Source organism: Mustelus asterias, chromosome 3 (assembly GCF_964213995.1).
Source record: "Mustelus asterias chromosome 3, sMusAst1.hap1.1, whole genome shotgun sequence".
Taxonomy (NCBI): Eukaryota; Metazoa; Chordata; class Chondrichthyes; order Carcharhiniformes; family Triakidae; genus Mustelus; species Mustelus asterias.
This window is the reverse complement of record NC_135803.1, coordinates 77,707,030-77,731,639: the sequence shown is the minus strand read 5'-3', so window position 1 is coordinate 77,731,639 and position 24,610 is coordinate 77,707,030. Positions and strand designations below refer to the sequence as shown.

Below are 24,610 nucleotides of genomic sequence, written 5' to 3'. Positions count from 1 at the left end.
TCAGTGTTCTATGTGTATGTTCCTGTCCAACATGAATGTTCACTGTGCCTGTGCAATATCAGTGTTCATTGTTGAGCCTGTGAAATATCAATGTCCATTTCGTTACCCAATGGGATATCAGTGTTGAGTGTTTGAGCCTTTGGAATATTAGAGTTGAGTGTGTGACCCTCTGGAATATCAGTGTTCACTATCCAGGATCCTGTGGGATATCAGTGTCAATGTTTTACCAGTGAATATGGATAGCGCACATGCCACACAGTGAATAATGTTAACCCACAGGGTTCCACACTGATATCCCACAGGGGCATGCACAGTGAACACTGATATCCCACAGGTTTATACACATTCAACACTGATATCCCACGGGTTCAGTGTTATGTGTGACCCTGTGGGATCTTCATGTTAATATTTGAACCTGTGCGATATCAGTATTCAGTGTGGGACCCTGTGGGATAACATTTTTCACTGTGTGACACTGATATCCATATTCACTGTGTGTGTTTCTGTCGGATATCAGTGTTTAATGTGGGCGACGTTGTGGAATATCAGTGTTAGTGTTTGATCATGGGCGATATCAGTGTTATGTGTGATGCTGTGGGATATCAGTGTTCAGTATGTGACCCTGTGAGATATCAGTGTTCATGTGACACTGTGGGATATCAGTGTTGAATGTGTGACCCTGTGGCATATCTGTGTTCAGTGTCTGGCCCTGTGGGATATCCGTATTCAAAGAACAAAGAACAATACAGCACAGGAACAGGCCCTTCGGCCCTCCAAGCCCGCGCCGCTCCCTGGTCCAAACTAGACCATTCTTTTGTATCCCTCCATTCCCACTCCGTTCATATGGCTGTCTAGATAAGTCTTAAACGTTCCCAGTGTGTCCGCCTCCACCACCTTGCCTGGCAGCGCATTCCAGGCCCCCACCACCCTCTGTGTAAAATATGTCCGTCTGATATCTGTGTTAAACCTCCCCCCCCCCCCCTTCACCTTGAACCTATGACCCCTCGTGAACGTCACCACCGACCTGGGGAAAAGCTTCCCACCGTTCACCCTATCTATGCCTTTCATAATTTTATACACCTCTATTAAGTCTCCCCTCATCCTCAGTCTTTCCAGGGAGAACAACCCCAGTTTACCCAATCTCTCCTCATAACTAAGCCCCTCCATACCAGGTAACATCCTGGTAAACCTCCTCTGCACTCTCTCCAAAGTCTCCACGTCCTTCTGGTAGTGTGGCGACCAGAACTGAACGCAGTATTCCAGATGCGGCCGAACCAACGTTCTATACATCTGCAACATCAGACCCCAACTTTTATACTCTATGCCCCGTCCTATAAAGGCAAGCATGCCATATGCCTTCTTCACCACCTTCTCCACCTGTGACATCACTTTCAAGGATCTGTGGACTTGCACACCCAGGTCCCTCTGCGTATCTACACCCTTTATGGTTCTGCCATTTATCATATAGCTCCTCCCTACATTATTTCTACCAAAATGCATCACTTTGCATTTATCAGGATTGAACTCCATCTGCCATTTCTTTGCCCAAATTTCCAGCCTATCTATATCCTTCTGTAGCTTCTGACAATGCTCCTCACTATCTGCAAGTCCTGCCAATTTTGTGTCGTCCGCAAACTTACTGATCACCCCAGTTACACCTTCTTCCAGATCATTTATATAAATCACAAACAGCAGAGGTCCCAATACAGAGCCCTGCGGAACACCACTAGTCACAGGCCTCCAGCCGGAAAAAGACCCTTCCACTACCACCCTCTGTCTTCTGTGACCAAGCCAGTTCTCCACCCATCTAGCCACCTCCCCCTTTATCCCATGAGATCCAACCTTTTTCACCAGCCTACCATGAGGGACTTTGTCAAACGCTTTACTAAAGTCCATATAGACGACATCCACGGCCCTTCCCTCGTCAACCATTTTGGTCACTTCTTCAAAAAACTCCACCAGGTTAGTGAGGCATGACCTCCCTCTCACAAAACCATGCTGACTATCGTTAATGAGTTTATTCCTTTCTAAATGCGCATACATCCTATCTCTAAGAATCTTCTCCAACAACTTCCCCACCACGGACGTCAAGCTCACCGGCCTATAATTACCCGGGCTATCCTTCCTACCCTTCTTAAATAACGGGACCACATTAGCTATCCTCCAATCCTCTGGGACCTCACCTGCGTCCAGTGACGAGACAAAGATTTGCGTCAGAGGCCCAGCGATTTCATCTCTCGTCTCCCTGAGCAGCCTTGGATAGATTCCATCAGGCCCTGGGGATTTGTCAGTCTTTAAATTCTCTAACAAACCTAACACTTCCTCTTTTGTAATGGAGATTTTCTCCAACGGTTCAACACTCCCCTCCGAGACACTCCCAGTCAACACATCCCTCTCCTTTGTGAATACCGACGCAAAGTATTCATTTAGGATCTCCCCTACTTCTTTGGGCTCCAAGCATAATTCCCCACTTTTGTCCCTGAGAGGTCCGATTTTTTCCCTGACAACCCTTTTGTTCCTAACGTATGAATAAAATGCCTTGGGATTCTCCTTAATCCTGTCTGCCAAGAACATTTCGTGACCCCTTTTTGCTCTTCTAATTCCCCGTTTGAGTTCTTTCCTACTTTCTTTGTACTCCTCCAGAGCTCCCTCCGTTTTTAGCTGTCTGGACCTACCATGCGCCTCTCTTTTCTTTTTGACCAGTCCCTCAATTTCCCTGGTTATCCACGGTTCTCGAATCCTATCCTTCTTTTTAACAGGCACATGCCTGTCCTGTAGCCCTAACAACTGTTCCTTAAAAGACTCCCACATGCCAGATGTGGATTTACCCTCAAACAGCCTCTCCCAATCAAGAGCTGCCAATTTCTGCCTAATCCCACTAAAGTTAGCCTTCCCCCAATCCAACACCTTACCCTTGGGACACCACTCATCCTTTTCCATCACAATCCTAAAGCTAACAGAATTGTGGTCACTATTTGCCACATGTTTCCCTACCGAAACTTTGAAGACCTGACCGGGCTCATTCCCCAGTACGAGGTCCCATTTCAGTGCGTGGCTCTGTGGGATATCAGTGTTCAGTGCATGGCCCTGTGGGATATCAGTGTTCAGTGTGTGGCCCTGTGGGATATCAGTGTTATAGACAAACTGTTCACAGGAGGTTCACTAGATTGATTCCAGAGATGAGGGGTTTGTCGTATGAAGAGAGATTGAACAGTTTAGACCTATACTCTCTGGAATTTACAAGAATGAGGGGAGATCAAATAGAGGTATATAAAATGATAAAAGGTATGGATAAAGTAGACGTTAAGCAGATGCTGCCTCTTGTGGGGCATTCTAGGACGAGAGGTCATAGCCTTAGGATAAGGGGTAGCAAATTTAAAACAGAGTTGAGGAGAAACTACTTCTCCCAAAGGGTTGTGAATCTGTGGAATTGGCTATCCCAAAGTGTAGTGGTGCTGGAACAGTGAGTAAATTTAAGGAAGAGTTAGACAGATTTTTAATTGGTGATGGGTTGAAGGGTTATGGGGAGAAGGCAGGAAAATGGGGATGAGGAGCATATCAGCCATGATCAAATGGGCGGAACACACTCAATGGGCCGAATGGCCTAATTCTGCTCCCATATCTTATGAACTTAAGAACTTATGAATCACACTCAGACAGGAAACTATTTATACTTTAGCAAAATACGCAAGTTATTGGTTTTCCTTTTTGTTGAGTTTTCACACAGCGTCTGAACTATACCGTGGGCTACGAACTTAATTTCTTACTGTCTCCTAATTATCTTGACCTTACTTGTGACTAGGTGGAATTTGGAGAAACAGATTGTTTTCTATTTTGTTCAGACACGCAAGCAGCTTGTGTGTCTTCTTGCTGAAAAGGGAGCTTGCCTCCAGTAACTATCTTTACTTACACTGCTGTTATCTAAATTTTCCCTTTAACTCCACTGTCCAAAATTTACATTGGGAGTTACCAGCTTCTGTGTGAGGCTGCTCAGAGCAATGGCAATCTGGAAAAATTGTCTGAAACAAAATAGTTTAGCCAGCTGCTGGTTGCTTTCCTGTTGACTGAAGCAGACTGTGAGATATAAGGTTTCACCTGAGATTCTGATTCTGCCACCCATCACATAAGCCCCACCTGTGGAGGGGAGCACATTTCATCTGAGTCATAGAGAGTCATAGGGGTTTACAGCATGGAAACAGGCCCTTTGGCCCAACTTGTCCATGCCGCCCTTTTTTTTTAAAACCCTAAGCCAATCCCAATTGCCCACATTTGGCCCATATCCCTCTATACCCATTGTAATAGAGTCATAGAGGTTTACAGCATGGAAACAGGCACTTCGGCCCAACTTTTGTCTCTTTTTTTGTCTATAATTTTTTTCTCCTTTAAACCAACTTGCAATTTCCGATGTTGGTCACTTAACCAAGTTTGAAAGTAGTACCTTGTGAAATGTGTAAACTGAATCTTAACTTTTTTTTTAACTAATTGAAAAGTTCAGATTGGATCGCTGCCAAACGGTAAGCTTTATCTTTGTTTTGGGAACAGACTGGTCGAACATTCCTACATGTTCACAGCTTAATTTCAAACTCAATCTTTTTGGATTCTAGCATAGTTTGAATTTCTTTTGAGCAGAATTTCTCAGCACTACAAATTAAATGAAGTTTAGTTTCCTATCCAATCAAATTCTACATTTTTATTCCTCTGGAAGTATGTCAATAAACAAAAACTCTTATTAGCAGATCTCAAAATGAAACAGTAAACTTATTTGCTACGTTTTAACTTTAATTGTTCCTAACTTGCTCACACAAGGGAAGGGAGAATGCATGACTAAATGTTTCTGAGACCCAGAGAGACTTCAAAGGGCGACTCAGAACTGGATTCTATTTCCAGTCTTGGAGTTAAACTGAGGACAGCTTCTCCCTTTTTAATCACATAAGGAGCTATACTTTTCTTTATCAACTCGCAAGCCGCTCTGAATGGTCATTGATTAAGTTTTGCAAAATGCTTTTTCACAGAAAGAGAATTGTTTTTCACCTGCCTGTATTTCATTTACAGTTTGACCAACCTATTTTATCAATCAGTTTCCGATGCTTTCAGAGATGGTAATGTGACATTGTCCCCTTACTTCCCCAAACCTCAACAATTCAAGTTCCTTCAAGTTTAGTGTTACCCTGTTTCCTAGGTTTATTAGTCCCACTGGTTGTGGCCATAGGGCCATTGGCTTTGTGTCCTTGCCCAAAGGAGCAGTCAGTGATTGTGTTTATCATACAGGGATAGCCCCACCCCAATATGCTCAATGGTGTCACTGCAAACCACAGCCACTGGGCAACTGCTTTTCTGGATTTTGTCCTTCACTTGTCTTACCAAACTGGTGACAAACATTGTCCCTTTTCCTTCTCTGTCCTTCTTCTGACCCATCCACCAGCTTTTATGTTCTCCAGGGATCCCTTCTGGGTTCCACCCATCCTTCTGTGTATTCTTAATGATTTTTGACTGTTGTTCTGCTACAAACATTGTGTAGAAGACAAAGAATACCACCACCACCACCAGTCAAGAGCTATGGCTTTTTCTCCACCATTGGCATTTCCTAACCGTGTCTCTTGCATGACCAATTCTGCGCTCACTGTTTGCAAACTTAGTTCTACCTTTTTGGCAATAAGGGATCCGGTCTTTGGCTAGATAGCCTACCAGAATGGTTCCGCCCGCTTTACCAGCATCACCTATCTGAGTTCTCCTTTAAAAAGCCTTCTTACTTGTTATCAGTTATAATTTTGTGTATTTGTTTATGTTGGTACTTTTGGGACTTGACTGGACTATTCCCGGGTGGGCTCGCTGCAATGGGTGGTAAATAAAATATACTCACTTCTTTGCAGAGCCATCCTGAGGACTCGATGTGTGTATCCTGCTAATTGTTATTGGTGACTTCTTACGAGCTAGTCAACGGAAACTCAGCAGGTTACGATTGCTTATTCAAGCATATGCAGGGAGAGTTGGTTTAGCAAGTAGCTGATTCGAACTCTGGTATTTAGAGAAAAACTACATATCTTTATAGCATGCTTCGCCCGTTCACAGACAGTGTTTAAATTTTGATCTGTCATTACATAGATTTTAACAAAACCAGACACACCTTGTACTAGCCACGCATTTACACCTACACCCTCTGCAGAGACTCCTAGCTTATCTTGGTGTGTCTGCTGCCTCAGTTCTATCTCGTACTAAGACAACTGTTCTTGATGCTGATTCCAGGACTTTATTATTGCTAGGGGCCAGCTAAGCGTAGCTGGAGATTCTGTTGATAAGTTTTATAAAGGTCAATGGCTGTTAGAATATTCTTGGTGCTAATTCTTGCAAAAAGAGATACGCTGACTTTTGTAAAAGAATACCGTAAACCTTTTGTATTATTTTCTAATTAATTATTAAACCGCATTACATAATCATATTAAAACTTCAACTTTATTTTTTTATTTCCCCCACACAGTCTTATCACCCTGTGAGATATCCCTGTTCACCATGTGACCCTGTGGGATATCAATGTTCACCATGTGACCCTGTGGGATATCAATGTTCACCATGTGACCCTGTGGGATATCAATGTTCACCATGTGACCCTGTGAGATATCCCTGTTCACCATGTGACCCTGTGGGATATTAATGTTCACCATGTGACCCTGTGAGATATCCCTGTTCACCATGTGACCCTGTGGGATATTAATGTTCACCATGTGACCCTGTGGGATATCAATGTTCAGTGTGTGACACCGTAAGATATTAGTGTTCAGTGTGTAACCCTGTATGAGATCAGCATTCAGTGTGTGAACCTGTGGGATATCAGTGTTCAATGTGTGACCCTGTGGGATATTAGTGTTCAGCGTGAGACGCTGTGGGATATCAGTATTTACTGTATGACACTGTACAATATTGTCACTTTGCTACATTCAGCTGCTTTGATGATGTCAAGGTGTTTCCTACTTTCTAGGTCAACACGTTCCAGATTATTTTGGTCACTGACGGAGAGTTATCCTTCACCATCTTCAACTATGAAAATATCACCTGGACCACCGGCATGCACGCCAGCAGTGGAGGGGATTTTGCTGGCCTAGGGGGCATTGCTGCACAGGTAGAGTTAGTCTAATTGAGCACACCCTACTTTTAACTAATTAGTAAAGATTTGCAATTAGTGTTGTTAGAGGACCCTGCTCTCAAGTGAAAGTTTTCCCCAAACCATGTACATTTGAAGAGCAGAGTCTAGCAATGGACAGCACCATAATTTGCAACAGGAAGATCACACTTGTACTTGTGGAGTGTTGGATTGGGTAAATGTGCCAATGGTGTGTTGCTGAACCTGGGAGAAGAGAAAGATCCCAGACTCAGTCCCTTTTTCATGTTGAGGTAGCTGATCTCGTCCAGTATAGCAACGCGAGACAGCAAATAGCTTCAGAGGGGCTCAATCTGGTTAATAAAGGACCAGTCCTATCCACTAAATGTGAGCCTGCCTGTGCAGACTGGGTGAGGATTGAGCTCAATTGCAATGCCTTGAACAGTCAAGGAAATTGCTGACCCTCCACTGAATACCTCTATTTCCCAAGTGGCAACCTCCAATTAAACACTCCTTTGCATGTGCCCACCTGGTTCCTTCCTCTGATACCTTTGTTTTGTTGCTTGCCCTCAGGCAGGTTTCAACGCTGGAGATGGTAAACGTTACTTCAATATTCCTGGATCACGCACTGATGACATTGTGGATGTTGAGATGACAACCAACGTTGGCATTCCTGGGCGATGGGTGTTTCGAATTCATGACGCGCAAGTTGAAGTTGGCGGTTGCAATGATACAGGTAGGGTCACAGTCAGGGCCAGCATCACCACCCCATGGAAACAGCAAAAGGGTGGTATCTCCAACCATGGCTCTGTGGCAGTACTCCTGTCTCTGAATCAGAGGTTATAGGCTCTAGACCCATCCCTGTTACTTAAGCACTGGTATGGTGCTGGGGGAATGTTGCACTGTTGGAAGTGTTGGCTTTCAGATGAAAAGTTAACCTGCGGCTTCACTCTGAAGTGGGCATCAAAGGTGCCATAACGCTATTTTGAGGAAGAGCAGGAGCGTTCGCGTGGGGTTCGAACCAATATTTATCCCTGAACAGACACACTGAGAACAAATTATCTGGACATTATCCCTTCTTGTTTGTTCAGCCCTGCTGTGCAATAATTGGCTGCTGCCTTTCCCAAATCTGAGTATAATTATCTAATCAATACCCAACACCTAAACAGCTAGATATATAACGTAACCTATTAGATACTAACACCCCCCACCTCCCCGCCCAGCCCACAAAACAACAACCAAAATCACTGAGGACCAGTGTGGCTGTCACTCAGATTTATAATTCCAGTGAGTGTTATTGCTTTAATACCCTGAGTTGGATTATATTGTGTCAGTTATAAACATTTCTTCCTGCGACACTGAAGTAGATTTTTTTCATGTAAAGCCCTCTGATTGTGTTGTTAATTTAATTTAATTTGCTGCTGTAAGCAGCAGTTCCAGGACCACCAATGGTTATCTGATGTCCTGTTTGTCTGCAGCAGCGTTACTGCTAAGTGCCCAGTTTCCTTGCCCACAAGTGGGGAAGAGTTTGTGACTTTTGAAAGGTGTGGACTGGAAGGTGACGCTCATGTCAATGTGAGCTCCATTTTGTCAGTACACCCGTTGGCACAAACAACGCTAACAGGAAGCTGAAACCTGCCAGGTTGGGCTTATATTGTCAATGGGTCTGAGCTGTGATGTGGTGTGAGTCCCTGCTATTATTAGAAGAAATGATTCTAGTGCTGTTGTTTCAGTGGTAAAATGCTAATGCTGTGTCTCATCTTCTAGTACTATGGATTCCCTGGTGCAATCCAAGTGCCGCAGAGTTCCCTGCCACTGTTTCAACCCCAGCAACCAACCTTTCCACTCTAAAAAAACAAATTATGGATTTGTGAAGGAGATTGTTTATTTCATTTGTAAATTCCAACCAGACAGCCATCAAAGAATTTAAGACAACAGATAAAAGCAGTTTCCACTCAGAAAGAACCCTTTAAATTCTGGTGGGGAAGGGGGATCTTCTGTTCCCCCCCATTTCAAGGGTCATGTCTGTCCAAGTTCTTGGGGAATTCTATCCATTCCACCATTGGGAAAAGCCTTGGCTGAACCTGCCTAAAGCTCCAAAAGTTTCTGCGGCCAAGTTTTTCAGTGTCACCAGGATTTATTACTTTTTGAAATTTCGGGATAATACTCCATCGGGATCAGAAACTAAACTAATCGGCAGGGTTAATTGTGGGGGGTGCACACTCATAAGCTTTATAGAACTAGAGGATCCCGGCAGTGCAGAAGGAGGCCATTCAGCCCATCGAGTCTGAACCGACTTTCTGAAAGAGCATCCCACATAGGCCCTCCCCTCTGCCCTATCCCTGTAACGCAAATGAATCGAATTGAGCATGGAAAGATACAGTTTGATTTGCTGCTTGTGGACTATTTCTGTGTTTGAATGAAGAGTTATGCTCTTGATGTGGCTGGATCGACAGTTGCACACTCATAAGCCTTATAGAACTAGAGGATCCCGGCAGTGCAGAAGGAGGCCATTCAGCCCGTCGAGTCCGAACCGACTTTCTGAAAGAGCATCCCACCTAGGCCCTCCCCTCTGCCCTATCCCTCTAACTCTGCACATTTCCATGGCCAATCCACCTAACTTGCACATCTTTATCGTAGGATCATAGAATTCTACAGCGCAGAAAGAGGCCATTCGGCCCATCGAGTCTGCACCAACCACAATCCCACCCAGGCCCTATCCCCATATCCCTAAATATTTACCCACTAATCCCTCTAACCTATGCACTCCGGGACACTAAGGGGCAATTTACCATGGCCAATCAACCTAACCCGCACATCTTTGGACTGTGGGAGGAAACCGGAGCACCCAGAGGAAACCCACGCAGACACAGGGAGAATGTGCAAACTCCAAACTCCCGAGCCGGGATTTGAACCCAGGTCGCTGGAGCTGTAAAGCAGCAGTGCTCACCACTGTGCTACAGCGCAGAAAGAGGCCATTCGGCCCATCAAGTCTGCACCGACCACAATCCCACCCACATCCTATCCCTGTAACCCCATGCATTTACCCTAACTAATCTCCCTGACACGATGCGTCACCATGCTGACATTATAGTTAAGAAAGCCCACCAATGCCTCTACTTTCTCAGATGACTAAGGAAATTTGGCATGTCAGCTACAACTCTCACCAACTTTTACAGATGCATCATAGAAAGCATTCTTTCCAGTTGTATCACAGCTTGGTATGGCTCTTGTTCTGTCCAAGACCGCAAGAAACTACAAAAGGTTGTGAATGTAGCCCAATCCAACACGCAAACCAGCCTCCCATCCATTGACTCTGTCTACACTTCCCGCTGCCTCAGCAAAGCAACCAGCCTAATTAAGGACCCCATGCGCCCCGGACATACTCTCTTCCACCTTTTTCCACCGGGAAAAAGATACAAAGTCTGAGGTCACGTACCAACTGACTCAGGAACAGCTTCTTCCCTGCTGCCTTCAGATTTTTGAATGACCTACCTTGCATTAAGTTGATCTTTCTCTACACCCTAGCTATGATTGTAACACTACATTCTGCACTCTCTTGTTTCCTTCTCTATGAACAGTTTGCTTCGTCTGTATAGCACACAAGAAACAATATTTTTCACTGTATCGCAATACATGTAACAATAATAAATCAAATCAAATCAAATCATCGCAAATGCCCCACTATCCATGTCCCAGGGGTTATCATTAATCAAAAACTGAACTAAACTAGCCATATAAATACTGTGGGTACCAGAACAGGTCAAGGGCTAGGAATTTTGTCACAAGTAACTCACTTCCTGACTCCTGACTAGGGGGCATAGCCACAAAATAAGGGGGGAACAGATTTAGGACTCTGTTGAGGGGGAACTTCTTCACCCAAAGTGCTGTGAATCTGTGGAATTCCCTGCCCAGTGAAGCAGTTGAGGCTACCTCGTTGAATGTTTTTAAGCAAAGATAGATAGATTTTTGAACAGTGAAGGAACTAAGGGTTATGGTGAGTGGGAGGATAAGTGGAACTGAATCCATGAAAAGATCAGCCATGATCTTATTGAATGGCGGAGAAGGTTTGAAGGGCCAGATGGCCGACTCCTGCTCCTAGTTTTTATGTTCCCCAAATCTGTCCACCGTCTACAAGACAAAAACAGGAGTGTAATGGAATACTCGCCACTTGCCTTGATGGGCGCAGCTCCAACAACACTCAAGACACTTAATACCATCCAGGACAAAGCAGCCCACTTGACTGGCACCCCTTCCACAAACATTCACTCCCTCCAGAACTGACAAACAGTGGTAGCCGTGTGTACCATCTATAAAATGCACTGCAGGAACTCATTTAGGTTCCTTGGGCAACACCTTCCAAACCCACGACCACTGCCATCTAGAAGTGCAAGTGCAGCAGACAATTGGGAACACCACTACCTGCAAGTTCCCCTCCAAGCCACTCACTATCCTGACTTGGAAATACATCGCCGTTCCTTCACTGGGTCAAAGTCCTGGAACTCCCTCCCTAACAGCACTATGGGTGTACCTACACCACATGGATTGCAGTGGTTCAAGTGGTGGCTCACCATAACTTTCTCCAGAGCAATTTGGATGTGCCATAAAGCTGGCCTAGCCAGTGATGCCATCTTGAGTATATCAGAGGAATTATCAGATTGAATAGTTTTTAACAATGGCTACTTTTGTTTCACCTCAAACTTTTGACTTTCTACAGCTTCAGTGTGCTTGAATCTGCGGCCCTGTCTAAACGATGGAAGGTGCATTGATGATTGCATCACAGGAAATCCATCTTACACGTGTTCATGTCGGGCGGGATTCAAGGGCCGGAGGTGTCAGATAGGTAATGCATTTTATTGGAGTGAATATTGAATCCCTTCATTAAGGAGGGACCTGGGAAGAGACATCTGGAGGAGTGTTATACAGGATAGGAAAAAAGGGATTGTGCGTGGAGGAAAATGGGGGGAGATGGGGGCAGTGAGACAGGGGAGGTGGGGGGTGAGTCGAGATGTGGAGGTGGGGGGGAGTCAGGTGAGTGTGGGGAGCAGGGAGGTTGAGGTGAGAGTGGGAGGTGGGGTGTGAAGTGAGGGGGGATGTAAGGGGGTAAGATGGAGGGAGGTGGGGGAGTGAGATGAGGGGAGGTGGGGGTGAGATGGATGGAGGTGGGGAGCATTCAAATGGTTATTGGATAAACATATGGATGATATTGGAATAGTGTAGGTTAGATGGGCTTTAGATTGGTTTCACTGGTCGGCGCAACATCGAGGGCCGAAGCGCCTGTACTGCGCTGTAATGTTCTATGTTCTAGATGGGGAGGTGGGGGAGTGAGATGGAGAGGTGGAGGGTGATAGGGGGTTATGGTATGAGGGAATCTGACTGCACCCAACCCCAGGATTGTGGTCGCCATGACAGCTGTGTTGACACACCAGGCCAATGTTCACCTGTCCAATGCAGCTGAATGGCTGCACTGCAGTCAATGCTTTCCTGACTTCTCATCTTGTTTCCCAGATGTCAATGAGTGCTCCTCGTATCCCTGTCGCAATGGAGGGACCTGCAGAGATGGACAGAATGCCTTCACGTGCCAGTGCTCTGCTGGGTTTACAGGGATGCTCTGTGAAACAGGTTCAAATTGGTTTTACATTCCTCTTCTTTGCTAAACACTGGCCACATTTTGCCTGGTGTCGGTTTAAATGTTAATGTCAATCTGTGTGGGTGTATTCCTATGGTTACAATGAGATTTGTATGCGGATGCTTCACTCAAAGAGAAAATTATTCCATTAAATACCAATTGATTCCCTGGGGTATAAAAGCAAAATACTGCGGATGCTGGAATCTGAAACAAAAACGGACAATGCTGGAGAACCTCAGCAGGTCTGACAGCATCTGTGGGGGGAGTCAAAGGGTCAACTAGACTCGAAACTATGGCTCAATTTTCTCCCCACAGATGCTGTCAGACCTGCCGAGATTTTCTAGCATTTTCTGCTTTTGTTGCCCGAGGGTATAACCCTGATTGCAGCATCCATTGCAACAATAATCTGCTGTGCTTGTTGATATACATTGTAAAGGAAACAGGTTTTGCTGTTTTAATCTCTAAAGAGGGGTCAGGTTGTCTTTTTTTAAAGAGGTCCATGATTCTAGAATTAAACCCTCTTCATTGGCACTGATTGAACTTTCTCTCCAGCCAGTGCCTGTCGAATGCCAGACATGGGCACAGTTCACATCCAAGTGCCCCATGCAATTAATGCGCTGTATCCAGCAGTGGACACTGATGCAGTAGAAATGAAGAACTGAGAAGGATGTCAGCATGTTGAGCCCCTCTACTGCCTCCGTGAATTCAATGAGCTGCTGTTTTGTGCAACCAAATATTGGAAAGAACAAAACCATCTTCTTTCTTCCACAAGTTCAGTATTGCGGCCAGGTCCCCATTTCCGCTCCCAAGTCACTGCCTCAGGCTGAACCAACCTGTCCACAAACTCATCATTCTATTCAACCCTGAGCTTCCAGTCCCATTTCTTTCCCATCACAAAAAACATTTACTTCCACCTCTATAGCATTGCCTATTTCCATCCATTATATATTTAAAAGGTGGCTTTAAGAGCTCTTAAAGCAACCTTTTAAATATATAATGGATGGAAATAGGCAATGATATACAGGTGAAATGATTTGATGGGGATGTCATTAGGGTGTTGCCACAGGCAGCTGTTTGATTTTCAGCATGCACTCTGTGCAGAGAACATCTCCTGGAACAAATCTGTTTTTGTCAGTTTGAATCCACTTGTGCAAATCATGTTCTTTTCTTTTTGTTAAAACCCACAACCCTTAACATTGTTCGAGCATTATACCATGCTAATTGCAATTGAAAACTACATCAATGCTTTTGCTATCTTCAGATTTGTTCATTTCAATACTCCCAAGTTTCATTTTCTATAAATGACAGCTTATCTGACCAGATCCTGCACCAATTCCCCTCACTCATCACCCTTCTTCACTGCCTTGGATTGGCTGGCAGTTCCCTTATAACGCTCAACCCTCCATCTTCCACCTTGAACCCGCCAACAATCAGTCCAGGATACTTGTGTATCTCCCTCCCACAAAAATGAAATCCATACATTTGGGTCCACGATGAATGCAGTTTTTATATGCTCTGCTCAGCATGATCCATCTCTGGTAGTTATACCTTCAGCCATCTTGACTGTACAGTCTGGAGATATCTCTAAGTTTACATTCACTTCACCTCCTTTCAAAACTGTCTTAAATTCTATCTTTTGACCAAGATTTTGGTCCATTCCTCCAAATGCCACCTCCGGTGCCATAGTGTCTATTTATTAAGGCTGTCTTTGGGAAGGGCCATGGGACATGTTTTACCCGTTAAAGGTGCTATATAAATGCAAGTTGATTGTGGTAGTAACAAGAGTGAAGCTTGTTTGTCAGACCTCCAGTTCAGTGTGCAAAATTGGAAATGGAGAGAAAGTGGAGGAAATGATCAGATTGGGCCTATTTGTTGGTATGATCCTGTGGAATTCCTCCACTGACAAGTGTATCCTAGCTGCTTAAGAGGCAGGGATTGTCTGTAAAGTTGGCCGATAGAGATGCAGCCTCCAATTTTGTCTGCCATAAGTGGAGGTGATACGTCTGTGATTAGGAATTTAGCCTGTTGATGGCTGCAGAGCAACCAGACATCTATTTGACACAAACATGCTTTTCTTTTAAGTATGCCATAGAAATGTTTGTCCCCTCCCCCATACCCCCAGGCTAAATATTGTTAAAGGACCTGTTTGTGCCTCACATCCTTATTTTCACCTGTTCCTCTCTTGTTCAGATATCGATGACTGTGTGACAAGTGAGTGTCAGAATGGAGCTACATGTATCGATGGGATTGATATGTACAACTGCGAGTGTGCACTTGGGTTTATTGGAAAGCACTGTGAAATTGGTGAGTATTACAGAGTAACACTGAGGACAGGTTGCACCGCGTAACACTGAGCACAGTTTGCACAGAGTAACACTGAGTTAGGCTGGGAGATGTGAGTGTTTCAGAATTAGATCAAACAGAGGGTAGGCAGTGGACTAGTGAATGGATCAGTGCCAGACATCAATGCTAAGCACAGACCAAAATCAGATTTTGGTGGATCACAGTATCACATAGCATATTGTGTATTACATGAATCCAAACAGTAGAGAGTAAAGCAGGCTCTGTTTATGGGGTAATATTGTCAATTCAAAGTAACAAAGGAATTGATCAAAGTGTTAGAGGTGTTTAAGTCCATTGAAGAGTTAAACTGAAGTTGCACTCATAAATGGCTAAGATGAGGTGATTTCTCAGTGAGATGATACTTTAACTATGGCTTCCAATTACAGCTGAGTCCTTATGTAAAACCAGAGAGTGTCTAAATGGTGGTGTCTGTGACACAGACAATGGAACTGCAGTATGTATCTGTCGAGAGGGCTACACTGGGGAGAACTGTGAAAATGGTAAGCTTCTTTCTCTCTCTTCTCGAGATTCCTCTCGCCAACTATTCTGCGTCTGTTATAATTGTCAATTCTCTTCCAGTCGCTATCTGGATTTTAAAGGACAAACATGCTCACGTTTCTATTGCATTGTTCATGATCTCAGAAACAAAATATTTTACAGCTGATAAAGACCTTTTGAAGTTTAGTCAATGTTTAATGTAGGACAAGCGACAGCCAATTTGTGCATCGCAAACTCCCACAAACAGCATTGTGACAATGGTAGGTAAATATTAGCCAAGTTAGCAGGGAGAATTTCCCTGCTCTTCTTCAATTAGCAATCACTGGGATTTTTTAACATCCACCTGAGAGGGCAGACAAAATTCAGTTTTACCACCTACAGTGCAGCATCCCTCAGTACTGCACCACAGTGTCAACCTAGGTCTCTGGAATGGGACTTGATCCCACAACCTTTTGACTCAGAGATGAGAGTACTACCAGTGAGCTGCAGTTGACACCTTTCCCTTTGATCTCCGTCACCCTTTCTCTCTGTCACTGGCCTTATCTTATAGTCTCTCTGTGGCACATTCTTCCATTTGGATTTTACTTTGCGTGCGTTTGTGTGTGCCCATGAGCTTTGTCATCACAGAATTGTGGGTGGGGTGGGTGCGTTGGGGTAATTATCAACATCCTTACTCCAGGCAATGAACAGACGGGACAGATCTCCCACTCAAGGTAGAACCCACCAAACTTCCCCTCCATTGTCATCAATGAGATGGACATCAATTAGTTCCATGAGTCAAAGGTGAAAGTTTCCCACCCCAGCCTCCCTCTCTTTCTCCTCTTTCTCTCAGTCTCTCCTTTTCTTTCTCACTTGCTTTGAGTGGGAGTGTTTGATGTGACAGGTAGAGGACACTTTATCTTGTGCCTAAGCCACACCACACCGTACCTGCTATGTAAGGGTTTGATGGGCCAGCGCAAAGAGAGATTTGCTCTGGATCTGACCCACATTGTGGCTGCACTCAGCATTTGCTGAGACAGCATGGAGGGAAATTTACCATGTCTTACCCACATTATTCCTGCCCTGGGAGTATTTGAGGGACAGTGTAGAGGGAGGGACCTTCACTCTGTGTCAATTCATTTTGTATTTGAAGGACAGCGCAGCTCTGTGGCACCTTGCTTCTTTTCTGGACTGCCATTCCTTTCCTTATGCCTGGTAACATTCGCAGTGAGTTTCATTGACCATGCAGTAGATGTGTGAGACTCCCTATCTCTCTGTCTGTCTCTCTCAAAGTTAATTTCAGTTATCCCAAGGTGCTCTCTTGCTGCTAGACATTATAATACCACAAGTGAATCTGTTGGTGCAAAGCACAAAGAGATTTATAATAAATACTTATAGTTGAGGTGAGGATCTCGCTCCTGTGATTTGGTTCCTTATGATGATGTTTCCATTATGCTAGAAACTAACCAGTGTGACTCCAGCCCATGTCTGAATGGAGGCGAGTGTATCAGCCTGGTCGGTAATTACACATGTCTGTGTCCTCAGTCATTCACAGGAAAACATTGTGAAACAGGTAAGAGGAAACGTCTGGTAGACACATGCAATTCACTGCAGCAATGTTGGACATCAGTGGCTAGGTTTCTGACACACCCCCACCCCCCCAATCCTCTGCCCACATCCCCCTCTCCGCTGTACCCCACCCCCCACACTCTCCACTCGCCCCCCCCCCTCTCCCTTCCCCTCGCCTCTCCACCCCAGCCCCCCACCTCACCTCTCCACCCCAGCCCTCCTCAAACTGTCTGCACTGGCCCCCACCTCCCCTCTCCGGCCTGGCTCCCTCTCCTCTCTCCAGCCTGGCCCTCTCTCCCCTCTGCGGCCAGACCCCTCCCTCACACTTTCCACCCTGGCCCCCACCTCCCCTCTCCACCTGAGCCCCCCCTCCCCTCTCTACCCCAGCCCCCCTTCACCCCTCCGGCCTGGACCACCCTCCCCTCTCCGGCCTGGACCACCCTCCCCTCTCCGGCCTGGACCACCCTCCCCTCTCCGGCCTGGACCACCCTCCCCTCTCCGGCCTGGACCACCCTCCCCTCTCCGGCCTGGACCACCCTCCCCTCTCCGGCCTGGACCACCCTCCCCTCTCCGGCCTGGACCACCCTCCCCTCTCCGGCCTGGACCACCCTCCCCTCTCCGGCCTGGACCACCCTCCCCTCTCCGGCCTGGACCACCCTCCCCTCTCCGGCCTGGACCACCCTCCCCTCTCCGGCCTGGACTTCCCTTCCCCTCTCCGGCCTGGACCACCCTCCCCTCTCCGGCCTGGACCACCTTCCCCTCTCCGGCCTGGACCACCTTCCCCTCGCCGGCCTGGACTTCCCTTCCCCTCTCCGGCCTGGACCACCCTCCCCTCTCTGGCCTGGACCACCCTCCCCTCTCCGGCCTGGACTTCCCTTCCCCTCTCCGGCCTGGACTTCCCTTCCCCTCTCCGGCCTGGACTTCCCTTCCCCTCTCCGGCCTGGACCACCCTCCCCTCTCCGGCCTGGACTTCCCTTCCCCTCTCCGGCCTGGACCACCTTCCCCTCTCCGGCCTGGACCACCTTCCCCTCTCCGGCCTGGACTTCCCTTCCCCTCTCCGGCCTGGACCACCCTCCCCTCTCCGGCCTGGACCACCCTCCCCTCTCCGGCCTGGACTTCCCTTCCCCTCTCCGGCCTGGACCACCCTCCCCTCTCCGGCCTGGACCACCCTCCCCTCTCCGGCCTGGACCACCCTCCCCTCTCCGGCCTGGACCACCCTCCCCTCTCTGGCCTGGACCACCCTCCCCTCTCCGGCCTGGACTTCCCTTCCCCTCTCCGGCCTGGACCACCTTCCCCTCTCCGGCCTGGACTTCCCTTCCCTCTGCACCCCGCCCCTCCCCCTCCTCTCTCTGCCCTGGCCCACCCTCTCTGCTCTCCACCCTGGCCTCCCCCTCCTTCCTCCCCACTCCACCCCAATCACATCCTGAGAACACATTTCAAGAAATGTAAATCATGGCAAATAAACTAATTACTATGTGAGGGGGCTTCAGGAGGGGATTCATGCGGTGGATTTTGGAGGGGATTCATGTGAACGGGTTGAAATGTGTCATTGACACACTTGTGTCAATAAGAACATTTATTGACACAAGAACACTTGAGATTCCGCAATGCTCTTGGGAGGTGACTTGGGGTTTCCGTGGCTGAAAAGGTTTAGGAAATTCTACGCCAGCTGATCTTATTCAAATGATACAAGGTAGCAGCTTGAGCAATGTAGCGTTACTGTGCCTTTAAGGCTGTTCCGTCTGTTGTGCTTCTGATTGAGCTGTGCTGGTTTATGGGGCCTAGTTTTGTGATCCACTGATCAAAACCACTTGGAAAAATACAGTTGGATTTAGTTCTAATTGGAAGATCCTGTTCCGTGACTTTCCCCCTTGCTGTCTCCAAAGGTGGGCCCATAGTTCCGAGCATCTGTCAGCCAAGTCCATGTCAAAATGGGGGAAAGTGCAGAGAGAATGATGATGATGACTATATCTGCGACTGTCCTGAAGGATTTACAGGCCGTGACTGTGAGAATGGTAAGAATGAACCTGGGGTTGACTTCAATAAGATTGTACGCTCAGCTGTTTACACTACTCAGAGTATATTGTGAAATTCCAGCATCTCAATGGATTTACATTGAGTCTGAATCTGCAATTGGATGCAAATGCTCCACACAAACATCCGTAGTGCGATTTTGATCAATGGGTGGGAATCAGAATGTTTTCCAATCCAATCTGGAGTCAGGCAAGGCTGATCCCCCTCCCCTCTCCCCCCCGTCCTGTGTTTGTGTTGTATGAAATCTTTTGCCAAGTCTATCAGGAAGGATGTGGCCATAATAGGTGTTGCAGTGCCAGGTTGTAGAGACCCCACATCAAATCCTCCCTGTACCTGGACATCATCACCATCTTCTGCTCAGATTCAATTCGAACTGGCCTCAAGAAACCAGGTAAATTGCAGCAAAAGATATGCCCTGATCTTTGGAATCTGGGTTGATCGATTCTTTGACCCCCTTCACTGTCAAACTAGGCTACTGGAAGGTGCTGGAGATATTGCTTGGACAGGGCTGGGGTGTGCACCAAGAATTCAGGACCGTTTGCCAAAGTTAAACTGAAAGAGAGTTTGTGGGAGTTCCCTCCCTCTCGTTGCGGGAACGAGTCTGGTCATCAGGTGTGAGGTGCTCTTGATGCTACTGTATGTGGTGCACATCTTGGCCACATCCTGCTCCTGTGCCATGACAATCCTCTGTTTATCTGGAGAGCTGGATCATGTCGGCAGGGACATGATATACAAATCTCCTGATAAATGGCAGCAAGAAATTCCTTAAAATAAATTTCTTAAAGAAATTTACCCTTACCCTGATTGCCACTTTTGTGTGAGTCCTCATTACATAATGAGCAAGGGCTAGATTTTATTGTGCGTCACAGGTCCCCGATATTGAGACCTAATGGAGGCTCTGGGCCTGCACTTGTCGGAAGCAAAACTTTTGGCACAATCGTCACAGAAGTGGCCTGCTAATTGGCTGCCACCGTGATGCCATTTCTGATAATTCGGCAGGAGGGCTCCTGATGATACCAGTCAGAGGGCCAAGAGCCCCCAGTGAGACAGCCCCACTGGGAGAGGTGAGCACCTCTGAGAAACTGTGAGGGCGCCTCAACACGGAAACAGCCTCGGAGTTGTGTGTTTAAATTGGGCCAAGTCATTAGGACCCTTGGAGTGGAGAGGAAAACCCTCCGGCTTGATCACTTTGGCTGTGAGTGAGGTCTGTGATACCCACTGATCTGTCTTTGAGCCACAGGGAGAGGGAGACAGCCTTCACTGAACTGATGTCCTCTGCACAGAGTGGGACCTCCGACCAGTGGCAAAATGCCAGTGAGCATGCTAATTCATCCCTGATTGGTGCCATTGTACAACCAGTCTGCCTGTGGGGAAAAGTATCACGGAGCCATACTGTGTCTGCTCCCCTCTGTCTCCCAGTACTGACGCATCCCCTCCTCCAAGTCTGCCATCAGAGAGCCGGGAAATGTTGTCCCTGAATATCACTACGTGCTGAGGTTCTGTCCGTCCTGGGTAACCTGATGGTCATGTTGCTAATGAACGCTCCATTCAGTCAGACTCTACCATGTCACTTGCCCCTTGGGGGAAAGTTTGGAATGAAAATAAGAACACTCTTGACCACAAGTCAGTCAGGCTGTGATCTGCGCGTAACATCCTCGAGAGCTACTGAAGTGCTTTCTCTTTCTTTGCCAATAGAGGTTCTCCAGCCCTGTAATGCTCACCATCAGTGCCCGCACGGGGCATCGTGCACTGAATACGGAGGGACCTATCGCTGTATCTGCCCGCAAGGACCCAGTGGGAAAGATTGTGAGTCATGCATATTCTATTACAGCAAATACACACAATGCAGAGGGACAGGGAGGAGGGAACAATGACACCAACAGAATTGGATGAACATCAATAGAGATACAGTCAGTAATACAGGGTGCTGGGGGAGAGGGGTTACTGAGTGATGTGAGGGAGCTGGATTAACATCAATAGGCAACAGTTTGGCATGGCTGCTTCGACAGCACCTTTCAAACCAACAGCCTCTCGCACCCTGAGAAAGAGATAACTTCGGTAAATACAACCCATTTGGTAAAAGCAGTGCAATTCTCAAGAGCGTAAGAAGGGATAAGGTTAAGGGAGTGATTAGATAGCTATCAGGGTGACTCAACATAGATTTGTATGAAGTCAGGTGACAATTTAATCTTAATTTTAGTTTACATAGAAGAATAGCTGAAGATGTAAATTCCGCATATGTTACCAGCAACCTACAAATTATTTATTTGAAGTGCAGTCTCTCTTGTAATGTAGTAAATGCCATAGCCAATTTACGCACAGCAAGCTTCCAGAAACAGCGATGTGAGAATGACCAGATAGTCTGCTCTTTGTGATATTAATAATAGGATAAATATTGGCCACAACATTCAGGGATAACGCTCCTGCTCCTCTTCAGAATGCTGTGTCGGGATCCTTTTCATTCACCCAATCAGGCAGAAACGGGTTCTTTGTGTAATATCTCATCTGAAAGGTGGCACCTCCAGCAGTTAAGCACTCCCTCAGTGCTTCAGGTGGAATTCTTCCAACTCAGCGTTAATGCAAAATTTTTCATGCTTGTATCTCTGCTTCTTCTTGTTTCACCTGACAGGGTTTTATCCTTGTCGTTTCTGACCAGCTGCAGCTATAGTTCAGGAAACGTGCCCATGTCTTTAAAAACAAAATCAGTTGCAAAAGTCAAAAGTTTATTTATTAGTCACAAGTAGGCTTATGTTAACACTGCAATGAAGTTACTGTGAAAATCCCCTAGTCGCCACACTCCAGTGCCTGTTCAGGTACACTGAGGGAGAACTTAGCATGGCCAATGCACCTAACCAGCACGTTTTTTGGACTGTGGGAGGAAACCGGACCACCTGGAGGAAACCCACGCAGACACAGGGAGAACGTGCAGACTGCGCACAGACAGTGATCCAAGCCAGGAATCGAGCTTGGGTCCCTGGAGCTGTGCGGCAGCAGTGCTAACCACTGTGCCACCGTGCCGCCCCAGTTGGAGCTGCTGGCTCAAACTCATCATAGAATCATAGAACCCCTACAGTGCAGAAGGAAGCCATTCGGCCCATCGAGTCTGCACCGACAATCATCCCATCCCAGGCCCTATCCCCACAACTCCACACATTTACCCCACTAATCCCTCTAACCTATACATCCGGGACACTAAAGGCCAATTTAGCATGGCCAATCAACCTAACCCGCAATCTTTGGACTGTGGGAGGAAACCGGAGCACCCGGAGGAAACCCACGCACACATGGGGAGAATGTGAAAACTCCACACAGACAGTGACCCAAGCCGGGAGTCGAACCCGGGTCCCTAGAGCTGTGAGGCAGCAGTGCTAACCACTGTGCTACCGTGCCGCCCCATGAAGATATACAACTGGAGCTTCCGGAGAGCTCTGTGCCTCTCGGGCACCCACATATCTGGCTTTCGTCATTTTGCTGGGTATGTTTTGAGCCTCGTATTAAGCTCTGAACCCCCTTCAGCTTGAAGATTAAAATATTTACCAAAAGCTGTTAACAGGTCCCCGAGACTGGTATAGGATTCATCAGTGCTTTGCATCAGGACACCGTGACCATGATTCACAAGATCATAAAAGCATTAATCTGCTGTTCCTCTAATTTTTGTATTGAGGCCTGATGTACTCAAGTAATGGGAAAAATCACTTCTCGAGGATGCCAAATGTCCTGTTCAATTAGGCCCCAGAAGTTAAGGGCGGCACGGTAGCACAGTGGTTAGCACTGCTGCTTCACAGCTCCAGGGACCTGGGTTCGATTCCCGGCTTGGGTCACTGTCTGTGTGGAGTTTGCACATTCTCCTCGTGTCTGCGTGGGTTTCCTCCGAGTGCTCCGGTTTCCTCCCACAGTCCAAAGATGTGCGGGTTAGGTTGATTGGCCGTGCTTAAAAAAAATTGCCCCTTAGTGTCTTAAGATGGGTAGGTTAGAGGGATGAGCGGGTAAATATGTAGGGATATGGGGGTAGGGCCTGGGTGGGATTGTGGTCGGTGTAGACTCGATGGGCCGAATGGCCTCTTTCTACACTGTAGGGTTTCTATGAGGATTTAATTCAAATTGATCCATGTTGAAGATTTTAAAAGTGTGGGTACAACTTTAAGAGGTTACAGGCTTCCAAGATGGCATCATCATTCACTGCAGAACAATGGATTTCTCATGCTCACCTGTTTTGGTGGGTTTCGCAAAATGGTGGCAGTGTACTTCAGAAAGAAGAATTGCCATCAATGGCTGTGTAGGTTAGCGGTCTGCTTACTTGATTTAATCAATGATGTCGCATTGTGAATAGAGAGATATTTAAATAAACCACAAGCTTGCTGTTTAAGGATCTGATGGTCATGAGATCCCCGAGAGTTGTGTAAGTTCATTTCTTTGTGTCCCGCTCAGAGGCTCGGACTCGGGGAATGAGGATTGGCAATGGGTTCTGTTCAAACTACACTTCTCACTGAATTAGTAGAAGGGGCTTCGCAGGACTGGCTACAGCCTGGAAGACAAAGGGATTTAGTTCATTCTCGCTGGCTGGGAACTCTGAAAGCTGAGACTGGACTTCTAAGAGAGATTATGTGGAATCTTCTGCTGCAGTAAAAATTGCTGTCCTTAACACCCAGGCTCTTCTCTCTGGAAACTTGTCTGGCAAATTTTCTCAGGGCCTGTCACTTCAGTTTGGTGAGCTTCTTCCAGTTCGGAATCAGTTGAAGAAGTCATTTTTTTCCCAGGGTTTAAGTGTCTCCGTGAAGATGAGGGTTTTTGATCTGGAGCTGTCACCATGTTGAGATGGTATTGGTTGCAGAACTTGTCTTTTTACAGAAATCAACATAGTCTTCTAAATGTTAACAGCAAGTTTCTACTTGCCACTCGAAACAAACATAGAGGGGACAGTCATGGAGCTTTCTCCATCCTAGGTCTTAACACACTCCTGGCCAACACCAAACTAACCCTCGGTCTGTGTCATGTGCTCTCTGACATCACTGTGTGGGCGGTACCATACTCAGTCCCATATTAACCCCTGTATGAAACCATGTCTGGAGTACTGTTGAGCAGTTTTGGTCCCATGATTTAAGGAAAGATATTTCATTGGAGGCAGTTCAGCTTGATTCACTAGGATGATCCCGGTATGGTGGTATTGTCTTATGAGGAAAGGTTAAACAGGTTGGAAGTCTACTCATTGGAATTTAGAAGAATGAGAGGTGATCTCATTGAAACATATAGGATTTTTAAGGGGCTTGACAGGGTGAATGCTGAGAGGATGTTTCTTTTTGTAGGAGAGCCTGAGACGTGAGAGCATAGTCTCAGAATAAAGAGGTGCCAATTTAAGACAGAGATGAGGAGGGATTTCTTCTCTCAGAGGGTTGGGAGTCTTTGGAACTTCTTGCCACAAAGAGCAGTGGGAGCAGAGTCCTTGTGCATATTTAAGGCTAAGATAG

The 24,610-nt window shown here is 46.6% G+C and overlaps 1 protein-coding gene across 1 annotated transcript in view; it reads left to right on the top strand.

The window, feature by feature from the left end:
* The window catches only part of sned1 (sushi, nidogen and EGF-like domains 1), a 173,778-nt gene that overhangs the window by 73,576 nt on the left and 75,592 nt on the right, over positions 1 to 24,610 (top strand). Inside the window, exons 3-11 of the mRNA XM_078202977.1 lie at positions 6,974 to 7,114; positions 7,667 to 7,829; positions 11,811 to 11,936; positions 12,602 to 12,715; positions 14,913 to 15,026; positions 15,452 to 15,565; positions 17,002 to 17,115; positions 18,998 to 19,126; positions 20,841 to 20,951. Of these exons, the coding sequence (XP_078059103.1) occupies positions 6,974 to 7,114; positions 7,667 to 7,829; positions 11,811 to 11,936; positions 12,602 to 12,715; positions 14,913 to 15,026; positions 15,452 to 15,565; positions 17,002 to 17,115; positions 18,998 to 19,126; positions 20,841 to 20,951 (1,126 nt within the window). The remainder of the gene's footprint in view (positions 1 to 6,973; positions 7,115 to 7,666; positions 7,830 to 11,810; positions 11,937 to 12,601; positions 12,716 to 14,912; positions 15,027 to 15,451; positions 15,566 to 17,001; positions 17,116 to 18,997; positions 19,127 to 20,840; positions 20,952 to 24,610) is intronic.